This window comes from Microcaecilia unicolor, chromosome 2, assembly GCF_901765095.1.
Source record: "Microcaecilia unicolor chromosome 2, aMicUni1.1, whole genome shotgun sequence".
Lineage (NCBI taxonomy): Eukaryota > Metazoa > Chordata > Amphibia > Gymnophiona > Siphonopidae > Microcaecilia > Microcaecilia unicolor.
This window is the reverse complement of record NC_044032.1, coordinates 149,759,829-149,782,565: the sequence shown is the minus strand read 5'-3', so window position 1 is coordinate 149,782,565 and position 22,737 is coordinate 149,759,829. Positions and strand designations below refer to the sequence as shown.

The 22,737-nt window shown below is 43.0% G+C and overlaps 1 protein-coding gene across 2 annotated transcripts in view; it reads left to right on the top strand.

Moving 5' to 3' along the window:
- Positions 1–22,737, top strand: part of MCTP1 (multiple C2 and transmembrane domain containing 1) — an 854,885-nt gene that overhangs the window by 526,985 nt on the left and 305,163 nt on the right. For both annotated transcript variants that reach the window (XM_030193396.1, XM_030193397.1), the window contains exon 14: positions 9,837–9,956. In XM_030193396.1, coding sequence (XP_030049256.1) covers positions 9,837–9,956 — 120 coding nt within the window. The remainder of the gene's footprint in view (positions 1–9,836; positions 9,957–22,737) is intronic.

The following is a 22,737-nucleotide window of genomic DNA, read 5'->3' as shown; positions in this document are numbered from 1 at the left end:
GAGGTTTTCATCAAGAAAAAAAAAGAAGGAGAAAGAGTCAACCAAGGAAATGAAGGACTGTGAACTGGTTATACCCATTTTCTCTTAAAGGGCTTCATATGTCCAGACTGTGCTATTAGCATTGTGTTTGATACATTTCCCCTTTGGATATATTGTTTTTTGTGGATTTACAGCTTAAAGGAAGTTATATTGACTTTAACCTCTGTGATACCTTTCCTTGATAACTCTGTCCATGAGAGCAATTTCCCCCAACACATCAGGAGTGACCCTGTGGTATAGCTAGGGGGTGGGTGCAGGGGGAGCAGTCGCTCCCCCAAATAGATTAGTAAAAAAAAAAGGCGCCTATGCGCATGTGCCGTCACCTTCCCACTTGCACTCGGTGCCAGAACAAGATGATGTGGATCGTCGCAGCGATGATGTGGATCGTCGTAGCGATGATGTGGATCGTCGCAGCACACAAAGTGAACAGATGTGAGCTGCCCTGTGCCTGCACACTCCCGTCTCCACAATGCTGCCTGCACTGCTTGAAGCCAGGAAATGGAGAACGTCATTGAGAGAGCTCTCTCAATGACGTTCTTTTTCTCGCCTCAAACAGTGCAGGCAGCACCGTGGGGGCGGGGGCCAAGGCCCAGGGCCCTCCTCAGCTCAAGCATGGCCGGTTCAGTGTGTGTGATGCAGGCTGTTCAGCACTTGGCCTCCGCTGTTTGATCTATTCTTCTCTGACTGCTGGCTGTACTGGGGTAAGGGACCATTCCACGGTGCGTGCTGGCTGGCTCACTGAGTGTGTGTGTGTGCTGCTGGGGATGGAATTGGAACGGATTCTGTGCCTCCACGGCACTGGTTGTTTTTCAGAAGCACACCCCCCCCCCCCCCCCCCCCGCATTGCTCGCAGATCTGCAGGCAGGAGAAAGACAGGGAGGAGGGAAGCAGATAGGGAGCCCGGAACCACTACCCACTGCTGAGCGAACAAGTTAGGACCCTTCTGAGTAGGCCCTGCATGTCATGAGAGTAGTTTGCTGGAGATTTCTGTAGTCAAGAGCAGCAAATACCTGCAGCCTCTTTTGTAGCCCTTCCCATCTCACTCCAACAGACAGAGGGCTGTCTGCAAAAGCAACATTGCTGGAACAATGAATGAAAATTCAGTTGACTGGAAAATAATCAAAACTTAGGTCTGTGTATGTACAAATTGCTGGAGTGACTTCTAGTTAAGTTATTGCTGAGGTAATTGTCCACCATATCTAGGACAGCAATCATTGAATCAGCCCTGCGATTTCAGTGCCACTTTCAAGATTTTTCACATTTAGTAAACTCTCAGCATGATCAGTTCTAAAATGAAGATTAACTTACAAAGTTCCTTCTTAGAAGGATCTAGGTGACCACGCTAACCCAAATCTTCCTGGGTCCATTGTTGCACTATTTTTTTATATTGTGCTCCTTGACCAATGGCTGCTTCTTATTTTATTGGAATCAATGCCAACGAATATTCTGTATTTTCAACAGAGATTGTGGATACTTCTCTTGGTTTGGCCCCAGAAACAAACATCTTCTTGTATTGTTTAACTACAGACTCGTCCCCATCCTCTATTGTGTCATTACTGAAAGTTTCAAATAGGTCCTATTCAATAAGGGTTTATTTAACTTTGCCTTGATGATAAGTTTCGAATGAAACTACCTGACAACAATAAATGTGGTTTAATATTAAAATGAATTAATTATGAGGCATCCCTATAGCTTGAATCATAACACTATGTACTGACAAGGCTCAGGAACACAATAGACGTGGCTTACTCATGCCTGGGAAGGCAGGAGGTACAGTAAGGTAGCTGTCTTTGATATTGGCAGCCCCTGTCAGCAGAAGAAGGATGACAAAGAATTAGTCCTAGAGAAGACTTCATCTCCAGCCCATAGTCAGATCTGAAATGAGTCTGTCAAAGCTAGCAAGCTGTAGTGACCGCCTTAGCTTATAACTGGCTGCTTATAGCAGCCAAATCAAAATTCTAGGGTGAAGGGGTATAAAATGAAGAGGAAAAACTGTGTGTAAGGTGGGGGTCGAATTAATCCTTACTATTTACACTTAAATACGTACATGGATTAATTATAGATGAACAGACTGGACCAGAAGTTATAGCAAAGAACTATGGGCTTCCTTTACCAATGTGTGGTAACCAGATAACCGTCATTAATATACATTAATACATGTTAATACTCTTCAATGCATCTTAAATATTACAAGCTGCATTGTTCTCAGTGGGGTCTATTTACTGACTATGCACTCAGTTCGAATTAATGAATGCATGCAAATGTGCTTTAACATGAATTGCAACTTTCTGCTGGGGAATTTTCATATATTTTTGATTATTGTTTTTAGACTGTAAATTGCTCCCAATGTGAAAAAAGCAATAAATACAATTCAATTAAAATAAACACACATTCAATGGTTAATTTGCTTTATTAAATGAGGCCCTATAAGTTAAAGCACCAGAGCCCAATGAATGAAGGCAGGCATACCTTTAAGGGTTATCAGTGGCTTAATGTTATCAAGAACAGGCTGAGCTATCATTGCTATTGTTTCATGCCTTATAGTGAATTTAACGTATAATTCATCAGACAGCAGCAGGTGTTTAAGTCCATATGTGGGTCTGTAAAACCTGAAATGCCTCAGCTTGTCCTTACACCACATGACAGCCGTGCACGTATAACATGGCTTGTCATGAGCTTTACTCAATCCTGAGGGAGAGATTTATCACTGATTTTCTGCAGGTTGAAACTTATTCTGCATCTAATAATGAAAAATAGCCTCATTCAATGTAAGGTTACATACTGGAACAACATTTTGATAAATCCTTACCTAAACATACTAACTGGATAAAACATTTTTAAAAACATTTTCTAAAGTGATACATATCCATAAGAAAGTGCAAAAATGGAAATAAAAGCCAAAGAAAGAAAAAAAAGATAACATACAACTTCTTAAAGAAAATCCTTCTAGGCCACTTTAAGGGAGAACAGTGTTACAAGGTGAAAAGGAAATAAAGAAAAAAAAAAAGGAAACCAATTAGAATAAAATAATCATAATACATAAACAGTGTAGTTTCAACTAAAATATACCCAAACCTTCAAAAACAATCATTTCTCATGACCCGTAAGGAACTGCTGTAACTGTAGTGGATCTCAAAATATATAGTGCTTACTTTGAAAACCAAGCAAACATTTACATAGAAATTTAAAGAAAAATGTAGCTCCCAGGGCCAGCACTCTAGACTTCAATGCTAAAAAAAAAAGCCTTCCATCTGAGTTGTGTAGTCCTGGCAACATCAGGAAATATCATTATCTTAAACCCACAAAAAATCTCATCTTTTTCCTTAAACTATAATTTTATAATCAAAGATTTATCACTGTCATTTATACAAATCACCAAGAGGGTAGACTCGGTTTGTATCACGTCTTGAATATCTTCAAGGAAAGCTGTTAATTCAACCTCAGGTGATACTAATTGATCTACTCCTTGTTCAGAAGGGATCTTTTTCTTAATAGGTAAATAGTAACAATTAGACAGTAGTAATGTAGTATTATCCATACTTAAGACTTCCTTGAAGTATTTCCTCAATTTAAATCATTATATTGGCGGCTGGTATAGTCCCAGTGTTAAAAATTCAGCTGTAGGACTTTAGAGACACCTGTTCTACAGCCATGTGTGTGAATTGCACTTTGTTTTTAATCTCTCTGCATTTTAACCACCTTTTTACATCTTCCTCTATATTCCAAAATGTTATAATGTTTTTATTTCACAAAAGGAGATAGAATGATTCAGTTCTTAAAACAATGCCTGTTTCGCTTTAGAGAAGTAGACAAGGAAAAGGTCAGAGGCCTTCTTCAGAAAGGACTTTTCCCTATTCTGATCCTACAGGAACAAAAAATCTTTATTGGATCAAAGCTATTGTGTGAGGAAACTGTTAGCGTGACAGTAGAAAATTCCAAACTATTGACTGTTGCCACGGAAACAAAGCTGTGAACAGTATGTTTTTCTACTTTGGGTCATATGACCTCTGTAAGATATTTAGATTCCAAGTTCCAAAAGACTGATTTTACTGATGATATAAAGGATCAAATTGACACATGGACAGAGGGGATAATTCTGAATAGGTCACCGAAATTTAGGCTCTAGGACGCTGCACGCTAAGCGTGAATTCTATATTTATAATTATATACATAAATGTCATTATTTAATACTAGCTAAATGGCGCCAGTATTTAGGTGCAGCCGCTTAACATTATGTCTGGTAGTCTGGTTGTGAGCCCTTGAGCCCAGGCCTAGTAAGGTGTTAGGCCAAAGCCGAGGGTGGGCCGAGCAGGCACTACACAGTACCCCAGCTACCAAGCCCTGTACACACACACGCAGCAACCAACTTGCACCTCTAGAAAAGGGAAGATAGGGCAATCAGGCAGGCCTCACGGCCGATCGGGAACCCAGTTACTCAGAATTCAAGCATGTGGGCCTCACGGCTTAACCAGAACCGACTCATACTTAGGGAGGGGAGCAGGGGTGTAGCCAGACTTCCATGGGAGGGGGGCCCAGAGCTCGAGGGGAGGGGGCACATTTTAGCCCCCCGCTGCCGCCCCCCCGTCTCTGCCGACCCCCCTCCTACCGCGAACCCTCCCCCGCCGCCACCTACCTTCCGTTTTGCTGGCGGGGGACCCCACTCCCCACCAGCCGACGTCCTCTCCAACCGTTCTGCTGCAGAGAAAAGCCTTCTTCCTTGCATGCTGATGTCCTGCACGTTGTACGTGCAGGTCAGACTCAGAGAACAGGACTGACACGGTCACAAAGGGAAGACTGCAGTAAACAGACAACTGCCAGAAGCCGGGAAACTCTGCAGGCAAAGGGTTAAACCAAGCTCAACACACACACACACAGCTGCCAGAGGCAGGAACACAGCAGACAATGGGTTAACCTGAAGTACAAGGAAAGAGCAAACAAACAACCCCCAGGGAGAGAAACAAAGGGTCCTGATGCTGCTACAAGAGCAGAGCAGAATACAAACACAGCACAAAAGGAACTCTGAAAGAAGGAGAAGCTAAACAAACAAACAGGAACAGGACAAGGTAGGAACTCACCACACAGCACCACAGCCAAACAGAAGGAGATTCCCAGGTGCAGTGTAGAGAGGTAATTAGACACACAGTAGGAGCAGCAGGCAGACAGAGACAGAGCAACAGAAAACTACAAACAAGAAAAGGAGTAATCAAACTCCACGAGAGCACAGAGCTAAAGCTCAGACAGAGCGCAGGTAAGGCTTCAGGAAAATAGGGATGCCAAAGCAGGGGTTGTAGGGAAAGGTAAGCTTAAGTAGATCAGGCTGACATCATCTCAACCCCTGACGGGCCAATCAGGAGCGGTTCCAAGCATACCCTTGTCTGATTAGTGGAATTGTAACAGAATCATAACCATGTCAATGGCTGCTGTAAATGATTAAGACAAAGGGGCTCATTTTCAAAGCACTTAGACTTACAAAGTTCCATAGGTTACTATGGGGCTCATTTTCGAAAGAGAAACACATCTAAAAAGTGACATAAAGCAGCATTTGAACGTTTTTATCACAAAAACATCCAAATCAGTATTTTTGAAACCTATTTTATAGATATTTTTCTATGCTGTTTGTCTGCAGTGTGTCCAAATCTCAAGGGGGCATGTTAAGGGCAGGATTTGGGCGTTCCTAAGACTTGGACATTTTTCAGCCATAATGCAAAAAAACAAAATCGTCCAGGATTAAAGCTAAGACGTTTTGAGCTAGACCTGTTTTTATAATGAATAAGGCACAAAAAAGTGCCCTAAATGACCAGATGACCACTGAAGAGAATCAGGGTTGACCTCCCCTTACACCTATAGTGGTCACTGACCCCTCCCACCCCCCCAAAATGTGATTAAAAGCATTACTTGCCAGCCTTTGTGCCAGCCTCAGATGTAATACTCAGGTCCATTAGAGCAGCATGCAGGTCCCTGGAGTAGTCTAGTTGTGGGTGCAGTGCACTGCAGAAAAGTGGACCTAGATCAGTGGTGTGCTGCAGCAGGCTCTCACAGGCTCGCAAGAGCCGGTTGTTAAGTTTTTAAGAATTTTGTGAGCCGGTTGTTAAAGTAAGGCCCTCCATGGCTACTTTAACAACTGGCTCCCAAAATGTGGGCTTGGGGCCCCTGCTGAATTCTCTTTTACTTTGCTGGTGGGGATGCTGAGCCCTGCCAGCCAAGTAAATAGACTACTGCTGCTCCCCGCTCCTTGTTTCCAGCTCTGAGCAGCAGGCTGAGACTTCTCGAGCATGTGAGAGAAGTTCCAGCATGCTGCTCGGAGCAAGACATTGGGAGTGGTGGCTGCCAGCAAAGGTGTGCCTAGCGTGCCCGCACGAAGGGAGGGAGGAGAGAGAGGCAAGTGTTGCTCCCCCGACCTCCTGGCCACCCCTAGCCCTTCCAACTGCAGAGCTGGCTACGTCCGGAGAAAGAGCCTGTTGTTAAAAATTTACCAGCACACCCCTGACCTAGATCCATACCTCCCCCTACCTGTTACACTTGTGGTGGAAACTTTGAGCCCTCCAAAATTCACCAGAAACCCATTGTACCCACATATAGGTACCCCCTTCACCCTTAAGGGCTATTGTAGTGGTGTAAAGTTGGGGTAGTGGGTTTTGGGAGCTTAGCAGACAAGATGAGGGAGCAATGGTGAAATATGTACCTGGGAGCATTTATTTGAAGTTCACTACAGTGCCCCCTAGGGTGTCCCATTGCTCTTCTGGGATGTCTGGGGGACCAGTCTAGTAAAAATGCTGGCTCCTTCTACATCCCAATGGCTGGATTTTCTGCGTTTTTCACTTGGACTTTTTTTTTTTTTTCAAAAATAGACCAAAAATATAAATGCACAGAGCACAAAAACATCTAGCAAATAGCCATTAAAAAAAAAAAAGATAAGACATTTTTCTATTTAGAAAATGGCTATATTCCCCACTTGAATTTTGGACATTTTTAACAAAACATCCAAAGTTGGCCTTAGACGTCATATCGAAAATGCCCCTTCACATAATTTTGTAAGTGTAAGTGTTTTGAAAATTCGCCTCTACATGTTGCAGTTGCATGCATAACTGAAGGTAATCTAGAATCTTAGCACGTAAGTGCTGGGCATGCCCCTGACCACTCCCCCCCTCCCAAGCCCCTCCAATGTGCACACCCCTTGCACTTCTATAACTTTTGCGTGCAAGTTGCTATTCTAGAAACTTATGCCCCAATAATCAGAAGCCCTGTGCTGTTCCAAACCACACTCTAGCCAGAACAACGTGGGGCAATAATGCCCTTATTATCAGAGCTAATAGCAATCAAATTTAGGCACACTATTATTTCTGATCATAGGGGAAAAGTGCAGGAGGATTGTGCCTGAGCACGCTTTTGACAGCTCCGGGCTGTCAAAAGCATGGACCTGTCAAACACTGGAGTGGGAGGTCAGTGGGATCCCCCACAGAAGCAAGGCCCTGGTGGGCTAGTGCCCTCCAAGCCCCCATACCCCCTGTAACATGGCATGGGGGGGCTGGAGATCCAGTGGATTTCCAGTCCCCCTTAACCCACCTTCCCGAAAGCAAAAAGGAATCCCTGGTGGCCAAGTGACCAACCCTACCCCCACCCGCCATCTGCCCTGGTGGTCTAGCGTCTCCCACTCCCCTCCCCCCCGGTACCTTGAAAAGTGGAGGAGGGAGAGTAGCACTCCGTCCTCCGAGCGCCGCCTCCAAAATGGCAGTGCTCTGCCCTGTCCAGTGGATCTTGGGATGGGCTGGGTGGGGCTTCCCTACTATATATATGGTAGGAAGGCCCCGCCCATCCCAGGATGCATTGGAGAGAGCAGGATACCACTATTTTGGAGGTGGCGCTTGAAGGAGGAGGGAGTGCTATTCCTCTTCCATTATGGTGCTACTTCCTCCTCCACCATATATGGTAGGGAAGCCTCACTCAGCCCATCCCAGAATGCACTGAGCAGGGCAGGGTGCCACCAGGAGGATGCAGTGCTATTTCCTCCTCCACCATTTAAGGCACCGCGGGTTCTGATCATGGGGCGGGAGCAAACACAGGTGCTAGTATGGCACTAATAGCCTCTAGCACCCGCGTTTGCTTCTGATCATCAGTACATAAGTGTAGTTATGCATGTAACTGCAAATTAGTTCCAGTTAGCACCAATTAACTCTGGTTATCAATGATTATTGGTTGTTAGGGCCAATTAGCCACTAACTTGCCAGTTAAGTTATTTATATAACTGCCACCATTCTAGAACCTGCACTTGCAATTTTACACACTACCTCCCAGATTCTATGTATGGCACTTTAGTTTCCGCATGGAAATTGAAGCTTATTGCATAACAATGTGCATAACTTAATTGTTTAACTAGCTAATCTATGCTAAGTGGATGTCAACAAGCAATTATCAGCACTAATTGTCATTAATTAATATTTACATGCACAACTTGCAAAGCATCTTCTTTAACGTAGTGTGCATGAATTCTAAGACACATAGTTGAAAATTGGGTGTGGTTATGGGAGTGGAATGAACAGGTCATGGGTGTTTCTAAAATCTATGCACGTTGTTATAGAATACACTCACTACATGCCTAATTTAAGCATCAAGATTTACACCAGGTTTTAGTTGGTGTAATTACCCGAGACTACTTTAGTCACATGTAGCAGCATTCGGCATATTCTGTAACCTACGCCTAAATTAAAGCATACTTTTTAGAATCCACTTTGATTTCCACACGGAAATCGAGGCATGATATATAGAATCTAGCTCTAAAGGGGAAAATTCTATTAGTGGTGCTGAAAATTAGGTGCCAATAAAATTTCTATAAAGGGCGCTCCGGGATGAGCGCTATTTATAGAATAATGTTGAGCGCAGAATTCCAGGCTCAACTTTGGGTGTGAGGATTTACAACAGTGGGCTCATTTTTGAATGAGAAGGATGCCCATTTTTCAACACAAATCGGAAGATGGGCGTCCTTCTCACAGGGTTGTCCAAATCAGTATAACCGAAAGCTGATTTTTGACGACCCCAACTGCTTTCCATCGCAGGGATGGCCAAAGTTCAAGGGGGCATATCGGAGGCATAGCGAAGGCGGGACTTGGGCATGCCTAACACATGGATGTCCTCAACCCATAATGGAAAAAAAAAGCACTGACGAGCACTTGGACGACTTTACCTGGTCGTGTTTTTCTTACGACCAAGACACAAAAAGGTGGCCGAAATGACCAGATGACCACAGTAGAGAATTGGGGATGACCTCCCCTTACTCCCCCAGTGGTCACTAACCCCCTCCCACCCTCAAAAAACATCTTTAAAAATATGTCGTGCCAGCCTCCATTCCAGCCTCAGATGTCATACTCAGGTCCATCACAGCAGTATGCAGGTATCTGGAGCAGTTTTAGTGGGTGCAGTGCACTTCAGGCAGGCGGCGCAGCCAGATTAGTGCCCAAATCATAATTAGTGCCAATTAAGTGCTTGTTAACTCCAATAATTAAATCAGTGGAGCCCATGAACTAATTATTGTGGGAGCTGATCTGGGATCCACGCCCAAATTTGGGTGAACTTTATAGAATCCAGGGGTAAGTGCAAAAATATGTGCACAAGATTATAGAATTAAGGGGAGAGTGTCTTCTCTAAATTCTAGAGCTTGTTTCCACTGGGGGTTAGAGGGGTGGATTAAACTGAACTCTTTGTTCCGTCTTTTCACACTTACCGAGACTGAAGTCTGCTACAGCGGTTTAAAAAAAACAACAGAATTTTCTGATAATATTGTCATCTTTTCCTCTCTCCCACAGTTGCTGCTCAGAAACTTTATCCGTATGAAGCGTTGCCTCATGGTGCTCGTAAACACCGCCTACTACGTTAACAGTTGTTTTGACTGGGATTCACCCCCAAGGAGTCTTGCTGCTTTTTTGGTATGATCACCTGGACCCTTTTGGGCTGGGGTCGGGAGTGGGACTCAGGTGAACTAGGGTGTTACTTGTTATGCGGCAGCTTTGATAGAAACAAATTAAGGCAGTTAGCTATCTCTGGAAAAGCTCAAACATTTGTTCAGAGAATGGAGAACGCCCCTAGAAAGTATATAGTTAATAAATAAATATAAGAAACATTTGTTTTTAGGCCAATGTTCAGCAATAAGCTGAGTGCATAAATTTAGGCTCCTTGATGACCAATTCACCAAAGCACAGTAATCTGTATTACGTTAATGTGCGTTAGCTGCAATTAATTTACACGGTAACCCATCTTAATGTTAGCATGAATTATCAAACATGCGTGGGATAAACATAAAGGAATCCTGTTCAGAAGAAATAGATCCTAAGGAGCTTAGCCAAGATTGGGTGGCAGAGCCGGTGGCGGGTGGCGGGGATGGTGCTGGGCAGACTTATACGGTCTGTGCTCTGAAAAGGACAGGTACAAATCAAAGTAAGGTATACACAAAAAGTAGCACATATGAGTTTATCTTGTTGGGCAGACTGGATGGACCGTGCAGGTCTTTTTCTGCCGTCATCTACTATGTTACTATATATCATGCTTTAGTGAATCAAACTCTAAGTTTGCCACGTATTTTTGACTGAATTTATAAGCCGTTTTCAGTTGAAAATTCATCTCAATTTAGAAATCTAAAATTAGATTTGTAAATTTCAGTTTGCATTTCATTTGCATAGATTTAGAGGGCTAACCTAGGAGCCTAGAGCTGAAATTCAGTACTAAACTCCTTTTTTTCTCTTCCCTACATTTATCCCATCCCCCCCCCCCCCCCCCCCCCCCCCCTACACACACACACGTTTTACAGATCTTACATTTTGGAACTCAGCCCTACTTTAACTCTAAAGATTGCAATTTAGGATCCTGTATCCTAAAGTTATGCTCCTAAATCTGTAGATTTGTAAAATAGCAAATAGAAATTACAAGGTAAATGTCAGGCCTAATTCAAGCACCAGCATGGAATATTCAGGTCTTGGCCAGCTGCCAGAAATTATCCAGGTTGGGAATAGGGCCAGTGCCAGGCAGACTTCTGCAGTCTTTGACTCGAGAACAGCAAGGACAGATCAAGAGCAAATATGCGTAATTTATATCACATTCATGTGTATGCTATGGTTGTAGCTCAAAGGGGGAGGGGAAGACACCTTAAGGTTGATAACGAGTAAAATGTCAGTTTGCAAAATTGTTGGATTGCTGGTTTAATTAAGTATTGACAATGAATGTGACTATGCTGCACCCAAAGTTATAAGACCACTCTTCCGTAATTGTATTTATGATGTCAGTATTTGATCATGATGGACTGTTACCTGCAGAGAATGACAAATGTGGCTCTGGCTGCCATATTGGGATGACTAGATGGACCATGCAGGTTTTTATCTGCTGACATATACTATGTTACTATCTGCTCCTAGCCAGCAAAATGGTACATAACTGACTATCCGGTGATATTCATCGGGTTGAATATCGCTGGTTAGCGCTAAAGGAGTGATTCTATATACGGTGCCTAAAAAATCGGTGCTGAAATCAGTGCCGACTAAGCGTATTCTTTAATCGGTTCCTGATTAAAGAATACACTTAGTTGATATTTCAGCGCCTAAATCTACACGTATTCATTTACACCAACAGAAATATAGCGTAAATCCCAGCGCGTAGATTTAGGTGCACTGGGCCATATTCTATAGGCACGTAAATTTCAGAATGCCCATCCATATGTTAGAAGCTTGGCACACATCATTACAGAATACACATAGCAAGTTGTGCACCTAAATAGCCTAGTGGTTAGTGCAGTGGACTTTGATCCTGGGGAACTGAGTTCGAGTCCCACTGCAGCTCCTTGTGACTCTGCCCAAGTCACTTAACCGTCCATTGCCCCTGGTACAAAATAAGTACCTGAATATATGTAAACCGCTTTGAATGTAGTTGCAAAATACCACAAAAAAAGGTGGTATATCAAGTCCCATTTCCATTTCCCTATTTGAGATTCTAGATGGAATGTTGCTATTCCAATAGCAACATTCCATCTAGAAGCCTGCCCTTGCAGATCAGCAACGCAACTGTGTAGGCTTCTGTTTCTGTGAGTCTGACGTCCTGCAGGACGTCAGACTCACAGAAGCCTGTGCAGCCGCATTGCTGATCTGCAAGGGCAGGCTTATACGTGGACTGTTGCTAGTGGAGGAGTAGCCTAGTGGTTAGTGCAGTGGACTTTGATCCTGGGGAACTGAGTTCGATTCCCACTGCAGCTTCTTGTGACTCTGGACAAGTCACTTAACCCTCCATTGCCCCTGGTACAAAATATGTACCTGTATACTGTATATGTAAACTGCTTTGAATGTAGTTGCAAAAAACTTCAGAAAGGCGGTATATCAAATCCCTGTATATATAAATCCTAATCAGTACCAATTAGTGCTCATTATCACTTGTTAAATGCTGTTATCAGCACTCATTAGCTTGTTAACTTACACACACTGTTATAGAATCCACGACAATTTTGGCACGGATCTCTAGGTGCACTATATAGAATCCAGGGGTAAGCAGATAACTGGTTATATCGCGCGATATAACCGACCATCCGCTAATATTCAGCATATCACCAGCTAAGTTTGGCAGCCAAATTAGGCCGGAAATTCTTACAGAAACCAAAGAAAAAAGTAAAATACAACCTAAACAAAATGTTTGTCTTATAAAGCAAACTTATTGTGCAAAAAAATATATGTGAATTAGGCCGCCAGAATAGCTCAACTTAATTGGCCAACACTGAATATCGATTTAGCCGTTTAGTTGAAACCAGCCAAAAAGCACCAGGAATGCTGGTCACCGGAAATGGCCCGGCATTAAATATTCAAGCTCAGCACTGACAGCGGGAGGCAGCCCTGCGACTTCCTGCAGTCTGAATATCGGCCCCTATGTAAATCTTCAGCTCCACCCGGACTTTGTCCTGAACTGCCCTGGTACGAGCCAGATAGTGCTATATCAGTTATGGGCTTCTGAAAATCTGGGGAGCACCTGGCCAGTGCAATTTAACCAGGCAGAAGCCTCCTGATGCCTTAGAAATCCATCATATTGAAAATGTCTAATTTTGGCCTGAATGAACTATTGCAGAGCAGGAGTATTTGGTCAAAGTTTAAATCGGAGGAACTCAATTTCTGTCACTCTGCAGCAGCAAGTTACATCCATCGATTGGAAATATAAGTATTCCATTTTATCTTGAGCTATTTTGAAAATGGTGAGATGTAAAAAAAAAAAAAGCCACATGTGGCCTGAATGCAAAGGTTAAAGCTTTCAAGTCAGTTCAAAAAGACGAGTTAAGTCTTTTTGGTTGACTTCAGTGCCAGATGGTTGATATATATATAGCTGTGCTTGGGAAACAGGATTGCAAGTGATGCGTTTGGCTGCAAATTAAAAGACAATGCTTCTGTTCTCTTTGAAAGCAAGAAAGCTGTCCTCGTACCTGTAATTCTTCTGCATGTACTAAATAATAAAGACAGTGATAATCAGAATCACAGTCATAATGAAGGGGTAATGTGGGAAGACAGTAGCTTTATGGTGATACATTCACCAGTGTGGGAATCTAATATGGATGTAACACTGCTTGAAGATCTCCTGAATGTGGGAATTGTCTATAAGTCAATGTACACTCTGTGTTCGATGATGGCGACAGGGTATCGCTCTAAGTGCAGGTTCTTCTGGACATGCACCCAAAACACTTCAGTCCATGGCTCTGGGTCAAACTCAGCATTAGCAAACAATGCAATCATTTTCTGCAAACCGCAGATCATTTTTCTGGCTTTTAACAGGTAGCTACTGTGTTTTCAATTATTGTGTGCGTATTCCTGTCAATCACAGTGTTTGTGATTGCACAAGAATGTGAGGTCACCCGTTCCCCTCCAGATGTCCATCAGACTCTCCATGAGCCAGGGCTCTGGCATGTGAATTGTAGCTCACTAAATTATCATTGCCTTCAGAACAGCAGAAATGCTTGGGAGTAGTAAGTGCTTTTTTTGTGCTGCTCTACTTATTTAAATAGAAACATTATGGAAGGATCTGAAATAGTTTCTTTGAATTTACCTCCTGCCTTTTCATTGGTAGCTCAAGGAAAGTTACGTTCAGGTCCAGTTGATATTTTTCTGTCTTCAGAGAACCCTGGTAATCCCAGTGCAGTAGGTTAATTCTGGTTTAGTTCTGATTTCCTGTGCGCTACAATTACTTCCAGTGTGACTAGTAACAGCACACAAAATATCTCTGATAAACTGGAAGTAAACTGCTGTGCTTTGTATAAGTATTGTAAACTGCGCTGAAGGTTAGTGCTGTTTACTTGATAGAGGTGAGATTTTATTTAATCCGGTCCAGGACTTTTTTAAGGTCCCATTGACTTCGATAGAAGACATTTGTGAATTTAAAAAGTAAGCACAGGACCCATAAGTCCCAGGATATCTCTGGCCAGATCACCCAGGGCTTGGACATCTTGAGCCAGGGCTGTATAGGGTATAGGGAGACACCTCCCCCCCCCCTCCAACACCACCACCACCCACCCAATAATATTTGCCTGGTCCCAGGGAGTCATCTTCAACAATCCACTGTTAAACTTATTGACTCCAATACTGAAGGAGAGCGCTCACATTTTGCTACGTGTGCAGAGGAACAAATACTGACGCTGCACATAGCTTCCATTACTCCTGTTGAGCTAATTCTATCAGCAAATTGATCCCGCAGTCATTAAGAGTGTCAGTGGAGATTTGAACTCTGGCTTCCCTGCTTCTCAGGCTGCTGCAGTTACCCACTAGTCTACTCCTCCATTTTCCAGGGCAGCTTGTATTCATATATAAAACGTGTTTTATTTCAACAAAAGATATGGGTCTGTTTTAAAAAGGTTGTTAACGCCCAAAGTGAACTGGGTAAACCTCTGAGACTGAACGTTTCCCCTCCTCCCCCACTGAATTGCTGTCTTTCTTGACCCCAATTCACTGGGTACGTAGATTCAGCTGCTCATAAAAGGGACATCACTGTAGGCATTCTTGGAATAGGTTTAGCACATATTTTCAATGCTATCTTGTTCAATTTAGCAGGACACCTCTGGTCGCACCAACTTTCCAGCTAGACTTTGCTGGATTTTTAGCCTGAAACCCAGTCTGTTACATGGAACAAAAAATTTACTTGGTTTTCTGCATCATTCATTGCCCCGTTTACTAAGCCACGCTAAAGGTGCTTTAGCATTTTCAGCACACAGTAAACATTGGCACTTGCTAACCTTGTAGAAGTCCATAATATTCCTATGGGCGTCTATATAGTGTTCACTAATCTTTAACAGGCACTAAAAATGCTAGCGCACCTTAGTAAAGAGGGCCCTCAGTGTCTTAATGAAAATTGATCTCCCTGCATGTTCAGGTAACCCCACCCCCCCCCCTCCCCCCCATGTCAAAATCACATGAACAGCTGTGCGCTGCAAGAAATTTAATTTAATTTGGGAACTTATAGTCTGTTTTGCTAGCCTAGGTTTCATGGTAGATAATAACCATAAATATAATCAATGAGTAATGTTACAGTGTGCAAGAATTACAATAAAAAGTAATTAACAGACATGAAATCATTAAAACCTGTAGACTGATATAAATGAACAGAACTTCATCTTCCAGTGAAATTCTAACCTATCTACACTAATTAATCAAAATTACAGTTTTATGTATTATGGATTTTGCTCAAGTAGTAGCAGCTCAAGATGAGTTACATTCAGGTACACTAGCAGGCATATTTTCGAAAGAGAAGGGCTCCCATCTTTTGACACAAATCGGGAGATGGGCATCCTTCTCCCAGGGTCACCCAAATTGGCATAATCGAAAGCCGATTTTGGGCGTCCTCAACTGCTTTCCGTTGCGGGGATGACCAAAGTTCATGGGGGTATGTCGGAAACATAGCGAAGGCAGGACTGGGGCGTACTTAACACATGGGCATCCTCGGACAATAATGGAAAAAAGAAGGGCGTCCCTGACGAGCACTTGGCCAACTTTACTCGGTCCATTTTTTCTGGCAACCAAGCCTCAAAAAGGTGCCCAAACTGACCAGATGGCCACCGGAGGAAATCGGGGATGACCTCCCCTTACTCCCCCAGTGGTCACCAACCCCCTCCTACCCTCAAAAAAACTTTAAAAATATTTTTTCCAGCCTCTATGCCAGCCTCAAATGTCATACCCAGCTCCCTGACAGCAGTATGTAGGTCCCTGGAGCAGTTTTAGTGGGTGCGGTGCACTTCAGGCAGGCGGACCCGGGCCCATCCCCGCATACCTGTTACACTTGTGGTGGTAAATGTGAGCCCTTCAAAACCCACCACAAACCCACTGTACCCACATTTTGATGCCCCCCTTCACCCCTTAGGGCTATGGTAGTGTTGTACAGTTGTGGGTAGTGGGTTTTGGGGGGGGGGGCTCAGCACCCAAGGTAAGGGAGCTATGCACCTGGGAGCAATTTCTGAAGTCCACTGCAGTGCCCCCTAGGGTGCCCGGTTAGTGTCCTGGCATGTGAGGGGGACCAGTGCACTACAAATGCTGGCTCCTCCCATGACCAAATGGCTTGGATTTTGTCGTTTCTGAGATGGGCGTCCTCGGTTTCCATTATCGCTGAAAACCGGGGATTACCATCTCTAAGGACGACCATCTCTAAGGTCGACCTAAATGTTGAGATTTGGGCGTCCCCAACCGTATTATCGAAACAAAAGATGGACACCCATCTTGTTTCGATAATACGGGTTTCCCCGCCCCTTCGCAAGGACGCCCTGCAAGGACGCCCTCAGGAAAACTTGGCCACCCCGTTCGATTATGCTCCTCTAGGTATAAAACCAGCAATACAAAACCAAAAAAATAACTGTATTCAGATTTTAAAAGTGAGAAAAACAGAGGAATAATCCACTACACTCTCAATTAATAGCAAATCATGGTAACAATTGTCTGAACAACCAGTTTTCACAGAGCCCCTGAACTTCATATCATTAGCAGTTCTCCCTGATACCAGTCAGAAGAAAACTCCAATGATAAACAGGAGCTCCTATGTATTCTTATGACAGAACATTTTCAGGGACAGGAACATTGACTCACATTTTAACAGGAAAAGCAGAGTTTAAGTAGATTGGGTTCTTTACATAAGGGTTACCCTGAAGAGAGCCAGTCCATGGCTCAGATTTCATTGTGGTGTCATGGAGGATGCAGGCTTGAATCTCTATTAGGGCCATTCAGACCTAGGCACACCAGGGAGATGGTGCACTCGGGCCTCAGGTGACCACTGTTGCTGTAGTCAGGGCCGGATGCATATGCATTTGTGGTCCCTAAGCTGTAACATTTAAAAAGTAGGAAGTAAAATTTTGTTTTAATCATTTTCCATGCTGAAGCAGCATGAAATGTGTGCCTTACACTGTAGCTAAATGCTATGTGATGGTGGCAAGGCTTGTATATGGAATCTCATACGCTGGGCCTAATTTCCTTCAGACTTTTGACCAACCTTTTGTGTTGGTTTGGATGTCAGTGGGTAGGAACATGGAAACACCCATCACGCTATTTCTCCCTCTTTCCAGTATTGTCATTTCTCACTGTAATGAGCATAAAGAAATAATTGGACAATTGAGCCATCAGTAAAAGGACACACTTCAGCCTGCGTCAATGAAATATTTTACAGGGCAAACTTTAATCGTGGAATGTGATTGTGGATAATTTGTGGTACCATCTGCCCATTTGGAATTGTTTTAGCCTTTTCAGTCATTATAAGTGCTGCTGTGTTTAACATTAACATTTGATATTTTACACATTTAATTTCTGTACTGCTGTGTGGTCCTCTGGGAGCTGTGCTGTAGTGCTACACGGCACAGACAAAGTATTGATCAGTTAACATTTCAGCTACGTTTATGTATGTCGCAAAATTAATGAAAATGCCAGACAAAAATGTCAGAGTGCACAAAAAGGTAGAATTTAAATTTGGTAGTTCAATGAATAGTTTAAGATGTTCATTATCAAAAAATGTTCTCCTGCCTTTTAAGTACAATTTAGAACAGAGTGCACAAGAGGAAATACATATTTTACTTGTAGGGACATTGACCAAAATATGCATGAGAAATGCTGTGACCATTATGCACCTGCTTTCCAAAACTGCACTTTAAAGTATCTTAATTGCCATCTCAAAATGTTTAACTGTTATACAGTAAATGTTGTGCTTTCCTTATTTGAAAATGTAGTAGTACTGTATCTGAGAACTGCACAGGACACTCAGGGGCTGATAATTCCTCCCTACCCATGTGAAAAATGATCCACCTTTTTCCCATATCACCCCTACATCTTATTTCTAACTGTATGGCTGTTTCACATTAAGGACAATTCTATAACTGGATGCCCACATTTCTGAACTCCTTGCATGCGTAAACTTACAAAATACTAGAACATGTGTAAATGTACACTTAAGGTTAGAGTCTATAAATGGCACTGAAAAAACCCGCTGAAGTGGTATTCTATTAGCCACTCCTAAAGTTCGGTGCTGTTTATAGAATTAACGCTTAAGCAGACAGGTTGCATGTGAATTTAAATGCCGTCATTTTCACCAACGAAAACGTGGTGCAAATGCCCACACCTAAGTTTACACACGGAGCACTGTTATTCTATAATTACGCATGAACCTAAAACTACACCCCTGATCCGCCCTGAAACACCCATGACCCTCTCATTCCCAGAGCATAGGGCAGAGTATAGGCAGACAGTGGGCTGGACTGCCACTTACATGCCTAAGTTACAGAATACAGTAAGTTATGTGCATCCCTTCCTCATATGGGCGCCCACAGTTATGCCAGCTCTTGTTGGTAGTGTAAATGTGGGTGTGTAAATGTAGGGTGTGCTGATACCTGATTACACCGCATTCTGTAGCAGAATCTGAGTGTCTGGATGTCGTTAAAGAATAGGCTTATAACCACGCGGCCTCTGCATGTCTAAATGGAAGTGCCCACTTACAGAATTGCTCGATTATATGAAATATTCACATGCTGAAAGTTAATCCTATATCAGTTTGAAATACTTTCGGGTTCTTATTTTTAAAAAGAAAGAGTTCCTCTGAATTTCTTGGAACAGCCATATTGGCAAGACATGTACAAATTACCTCACACTCACTGATCCAGATTGGCTACCACCTGAATTAATCTTTCCTTGAGAGAAACTTTGCTTTATTCCTCAGCCTTAAACAAAGACTTAAAAGTCAGAGATCATTATTTTCTGCCTTCCACAATATATTCTGTATCATTCCTTCTTGGCTCCTGCCTCATTACCCCTTTTTCTGCTCTACTTTTCATCCCCTGATGGCTTTATGCAAATAAGGTCCCAAATTGAGTGGCCCTTTTACTAAAGCTGTGGTAAAAGGAGGCCTGCGCTAGCGACAGTGCGTGTTTTTAACATGCGCTGATGCCCCCTTTTACAGCAATGGGTAAAGGGTCGTCTTTTTTTGAGAAAAAGAAATGGCGATGTGGTAAGTGAAACACTTACCTCGTGGCCATTTCAGGGGAGAGCCCTTACCGCCACCCATTGAGATGGCAGTAAGGGCTCCTGCATTATCCCGGCGATAGCCCAGTGGTAGTTTCAGATTGGCGTACGGTAAGCCCACAGTGGGCTTACTGCTGCTTAGTAAAAGGTCCCCTGATTTCCTGCACATGGCCCCGCATCTCCCACAGGCCACCCTGATTGGTGGAGAACTTGGGTGCCTTGAAACAAAACCCCTCCTACTGTGTGAAAACACCAAACCTTTAATCAAAGGAGAGACAGGGCTTCCTGGAGAAATCCTTCAAGAGCAGTGAGGAAAAGCTTTAGGGCAGTTGTGCAATAAACACAGTTTCATAAAGGAAGATGGGGCAAAGAGAAAGAAGATTTTATGGTTCGACAGGAAAGAAGTGAGCATTAAGAGACAGTTTGCAGGTCGAATGCAAGTGCATGATTACAGACTCTGTTGCTTCCCCAGCAACACAACCTACTTGTCAGAGATTTCTCAGTTGCTTTTCTCATAAAGGCTATGAGTCCTTTTCTTTGGAAAGAATGGAGAACTTAGATCTGATAGAGGTGGGTGGTAAAGGCAGTGTATGTAGTGTAGCAAGTATCTCTTTGTTGACTTTCCTTACGCTGCTGTGTTGGGTTTCACAGAAGTGTGACCACTGGTATCTCACAAGGGCACAGGTATTTTCTGAGCTTGAATGGAATAGCAATGCATGGTATGCACATATGTTTTTAATATCAGCGAAGAACACCAAACATTTGTTCCACTGGTGGAGTTCTGTCTTTCTCCGATCCTTGCAGAAATAGTACAGCATAAGAAAGTTTTATAAGTTAAACAAAATCACATTTAAAATGCTTAACTTACACCTGGAGTAGAATAATTTTTAATAGGGGCAACCATGACTCCTGGCCTTTTATTCCCCCTTACTCCAGGCCAGAGGTTTGCGCCACTAGGGATGTTTTCCAATGTATGTTTACGTCTGGCTTTTAAAGTATGTACCTTAGTACATAAAATCATCCACGGCGAAGCCCCAGCTTACATATCTGACCTGATTGACCTACCACCCAGGAATGCCAAAAGATCATCTCGCACATTCCTCAATCTTCACTTCCCAAATTGCAAAGGCCTAAAATATAAACTAATGCATTCATCAACCTTTTCCTATATGAGTATGCAATTCTGGAACGCATTGCCACGTAACCTAAAAGCGACCTATGAACTGACCAACTTCCGAAAACTGCTGAAGACACATCTTTTCGACAAGACATACCACAATGACTAAAACATATGAAAAACCCACATATATCTAGTAAGCATTGTTAACATGCCCCATATCATATCTTCATCATACTTTCCATTACCCAATATACTTCTGTTACACTAATATTAACTCTCCTCTCATTTCCACTTTCCACTATATATTGTAAGCCACATTGAGCCTGCAAAGAGGTGGGATAATGTGGGATACAAATGCAATAAATAAATAAAAAAAATAAAGATGACGTTTAATGTGAACAAGTGCAAGGTGATGCATGTGGGAAAAAAGAACCCGAATTATAGCTACGTCATGCAAGGTTCCACGTTAGGAGTTACGGACCAAGAAAGGGATCTGGGTGTCATCGTTGATAATACACTGAAACCTTCTGCTCAGTGTGCTGCTGTGACTAGGAAAGCGAATAGAATGTTGGGTATTATTAGGAAAGGTATGGAGAACAGAGGTGAGGATGTTATAATGCTGTTGTATCACTCCATGGTGCGACCGCACCTTGAGTATTGTGTTCAATTCTGGTCGCCGCATCTCAAGAAAGATATAGTAGAACTGGAAAAGGTGCAGCGAAGGGCGACAAAACTGATAGCGGGGATGGGATGACATCCCTATGCAGAAAGACTAATGAGGCTAGGGCTTTTCAGCTTGGAGAAGAGACGGCTGAGGGGAGACATGATAGAGGTATATAAAATAATGAGTGGAGTGGAACAGGTTGATGTGAAGCGTCTGTTCACGCTTTCCAAAAATACTAGGACTAGGGGGCATGCGATGAAACTACAGTGTAGTAAATTTAAAACAAATAGGAGAAACTTTTTCTTCACCCAACGCATAATTAAACTCTGGAATTCGTTGCCGGAGAACGTAGTGAAGGCGGTTAGCTTGGCAGAATTTAAAAAGGGGTTGGACGGTTTTCTAAAGGACAAGTCCATAGATTGCTATTAAATGGACTTGGGAAAAATCCACACTTTCGGGAATAACTTGTATAAAATGTTTGTACGTTTGGGTAACTTGCCAGGTGCCCTTGATCTGGATTGGCCGCTGTCGGGGACAGAATGCTGGGCTCGATGGACCTTTGGTCTTTTCCCAGTATGGCATTACTTATGTACTTATGTACTTATGTACTTATGTTTTTGTTAGTTAATTTAGGGGCCCTTTTACAAAAGCACGCTGAAAAATGACCTGTGGTAGTACAGACGCGTGTTTTGGGTGCGTGCAGAATCATTTTCAGCACACTTGTAAAAAATGCCTTTTTCAAATTTTTTGCCAAAAATGGACATGCGGCAAAATGAAAATTGCCGCGCGTCCATTTTGTTTCTGAGACCTTACCGCCAGTCATTGACCTAGTGGTAAAGTCTCACACGGTAACCGGGCAGTAATGACCTACGTGCGTCAAATGCCACTTGGCACGCACCCAATACATGCATCCGAAAATAAAGAAATTTTTTCGGATGCATGTATCGGACGCGTACTAAAAATGAAATTACCGCAAGAGCCACATGGTAGCCAGGTGGTAACTCCATTTTGGCGTGTATTGGGCGCACATAGACACTTACATTGCTTAGAAAAAGGGCCCCTTACTGCACTTTGGTAAACAGGCTTCTTAGTCACCTGTGTTATATGTCACCCGTATGCAAGTTACTGCATATTCACCCATGTAAAATTAGGTGGATGCATTTATCACATGCAAAAGCATGTCTACGTAACAAAAAAAAAAAAAGGAAGGCAACCCAAGTGGCATATCTTAGCCATACGAGCATTCCTTCTATTTTGGCAAGTACCTGTATTATACACCTCTCTTATTTCTTCCAGCACTTACCTTTACCTGCATTACAGCATGGGGCGGGATGTTCAGCTGGCGCAGTCAGCAGATTAAGTTAAACACTTTGAAGGAGATTCTAAATATGGCGCCTAAAATATCAGCACTGCAATCAGTGCTAACTAAGCGTATT